This window comes from Meleagris gallopavo, unplaced genomic scaffold (assembly GCF_000146605.3).
Source record: "Meleagris gallopavo isolate NT-WF06-2002-E0010 breed Aviagen turkey brand Nicholas breeding stock unplaced genomic scaffold, Turkey_5.1 ChrUn_random_7180001957397, whole genome shotgun sequence".
NCBI lineage: Eukaryota > Metazoa > Chordata > Aves > Galliformes > Phasianidae > Meleagris > Meleagris gallopavo.
The window spans coordinates 51,308-54,081 of record NW_011217642.1 but is presented as its reverse complement, the minus strand read 5'-3'; the positions used below and the strand labels follow the sequence as shown (position 1 = coordinate 54,081).

Genomic DNA, 2,774 nt, shown 5'->3' with positions numbered 1-2,774 from the left:
ACGGGGTAACTCCCCCCAAATTTCACACTATGAGGTAGAGGTTAAGAACATTTAGAGAGACAAGTCATACACATGCCACGAGTAGGAGTAATATTACACTTACTCCTAAGATATTATCATCATATTCTTCAACCCTAGCCCAGCCCCTTTTAGCATGCGGTGGTGGTCTTGGGGGGAGTTACCCCGTTTGTACCCAGTGTGCTGCGTACTGAGCCGCGGTGGTGGTCTTCAGGGCTCGTAGGATGAAAGCCTAATATCTCCTAATGTCTCTATAAAGATGGCCGCTCTCACTTTTCGCCTGTTCCCCTCCTCCCGGAGTTAGATGCGGCAGTGCTCTCAGAAGTGTGCCGTGCCGCAGCGCATTCTGGGTGCCTCTTCCTGCCGTGACGCTGCAGATAGACGCTGCAGATAGAGTCTAGTGCTGCCTGCGTGGTGCTCTCTGTTCCATCATCCGATGAGAATGGTGGGCGTGAAGCTGATCGTCAACGACACCGACTTTCAGCCCGAGCTGAGTGCGGTCGGGTCTCGGTTGGCCGTGGTGAAATTCACCATGCGGGGGTGAGTGGCGCCGTGAAGCGCAGGGTCCGGCCTGCCGGAGCAATGGATCAACGTGGGCCTGGGGGCGGGTGGTGGCGGCGGCAGGATCCTGGGGCTGTCATCGCGTCCGAGCTGTCAGTGTCTGTATGCTTTTTTTAAATCCTTCCGTTTCTTATTTAACTTTTTAGTGCGCTTTCTAAGGCTGCGCGGAGCCTCAGGCACTCAAATGGAGGCGTGCTCAGCAGCTGCTGGCTGTGTGAGCACGGTCACTGCGTGTACCGCAGGTTCTGGGTGCTGCCCCTGAGCCGTTCTGCTCTGGGGTGCCTCAGCCTTACCCTGTGGTGATTCTTTTTGCAGTCCTCGTGTGTGTGTACGTGAATATATTTTGGCTATAGACTAGCCAATATGCCAAATTCTGGTCAGATATAAGCGTGATGTCCTATAGGAATACCTATAGATGTGCCTTGCTATGCAGTTAGAGATTTGTGTCCTTTCTCAGACTGAGGATGGGAAGGGGGAGGCTGAAGGTCTGTCAGCAGGTTGGCATTGGCAGAGCCCTCTCTCTGCTTGAGTTAGGGCAGATGTCTATGTGCTGCTGCAGCAATCTCCTGCGGTTCTTTCTGGTTTGCTTCTTCATTGCTTTTTGTACAAGTTGAGTTGTAAGAATTTTCCTTTGTCAGGATAGCTGTATCTGTATGCTCTGTGGGTGTTGACAAAGCAGTGCTCGTTAACAAATGTGTGTTCTCAACCAAGGTGATGGCAGTTATGTTGGCATTGTTACAGTAAATAGTGTAACACTCGTGATCCCTGCTTAAGGGTTTAATGTATTGTCACTACGTCATGTCCTATATAGAAACTTTACTGTAGCTGTTTTTACAGGTGGCAGTGGACTTCTTGTACTCAGTTTCAGTGTTTACGTAGAGTATACTGTTGTGGTTTAACTGACAGCAACTGAACACCACATAGCCCTTTACTCACTCACTCCTTTAATCTGAGTGATTCTTACTGTTGATAAGGCAAAGAAGTGATGTCATCTGGATCTTGGGAATTGGTATTATCATCCAAGTTAATTCCATACATCATCTCCAGCACAGCTAGTTCCCTCAAGTACTGGATACCTTTCTCTATGGTGATCCATTTGCTGGGTTACATAGCAGGACTTCCTTGAAGGGATATCTTTAACTCATGGCTGACAAGAGTCACTGCCATAGGGTAAAGGCCTGTGTCCCTTTTCCAATTGCTTTGTCAATGTCACTTTCCCTGGAAAGAGATTACAACTGCTTGGCCTCACTGCCTGCCAAGTCCAGGCTGCTGGCCCCACTATCCCAGCACTGGAGCAGCCAGGTGGCAATGTGCTTCCTGGGATGACAGCTGAAATCTTTTAATATATCTTGAAGCTCACCCAGCGTTAGGGGTCAGGTGGTTTCTGTCTCTTTTTGAGTTCATCTCCCTCCTCCCCTTCTTCCAGCTGTTGAACCAGTGATGGCCCTGCTTCGTCATCTTTTTCCATCTGAGTAGGAGCTTTTTTTCTTACTTAATGACCTGACTTTTGTAGCCATTTTTTTCCTCATAGAATTATTTAGAATCATTAAGGTTAATCATTAAGGACCTGGGGGTGTTGGTTGATGCTCAGCTGAACATGAGCCGCCAGTGTGCCCAGGTGGCCAAGAGGGCCAACGGCATCCTGGCCCGCATTAGAAATAGTGTGGCCAGCAGGAGCAGGGAGGTGATCGTCCCCCTGTACTCAGCACTGGTGAGGCTGCACCTCGAGTGTTGTGTTCAGTTTGGGGCCCCTTACTACAAGAAAGACATTGAGGCCCTGGAGCGTGTCCAGAGAAGGGCAATGAAACTGGTGAGGGGTCTGGAGCACAAGTCTTATGAGGAGCGGCTGAGGGAGCTGGGATTGTTTAGTCTGGAGAAGAGGAGGCTCAGGGGAGACCTCATTGCACTCTACAACTTCCTGAAGGGAAGCTGTGACGAGGAGGGGTTTGGCCTCTTCTCCCAGGCGACAAAAAGAACCCGTGGAAATGGCCGCAAGTTGTACCAGAGGATGTTTAGGTTAGACATAAGGAAGAACTTTTTCTCTCAGAGAGTGGTCAGGCACTGGAATGGCCTGCCAAGGAAGGTGGTGGAGTCGCCGTCCCTGGCAGTGTTCAGGAGGTGCCTGGATGAGGAGCTGCGAGATATGGTTTAGTTTGTGGTAGCAGTGGTAGTGAGAAGACGGTTGGACTAGATGA

At 50.0% G+C, this 2,774-nt stretch overlaps 1 protein-coding gene across 7 annotated transcripts in view; it reads left to right on the top strand.

The window, feature by feature from the left end:
• The first annotated feature begins 257 nt into the window (after positions 1-257).
• Positions 258-2,774, top strand: part of LOC100544169 (thioredoxin-like protein 1) — a 17,363-nt gene continuing 14,846 nt past the window's right edge. For 3 of the 7 annotated variants that reach the window (XR_002110809.2, XM_010728340.2, XM_019611859.2), the window contains exon 1: positions 260-558. Coding sequence is in view for 6 of the 7 variants with exons in the window: in XM_010728340.2 (XP_010726642.1) it covers positions 455-558 (104 nt within the window). In the remaining variant the exon portion in view is untranslated. Of the gene's footprint in view, positions 559-2,774 lie in introns of all 7 variants that reach the window. The other 4 variants (XM_010728342.3, XM_019611857.2, XM_031557775.1 and 1 more) reach the window with 4 other exon arrangements.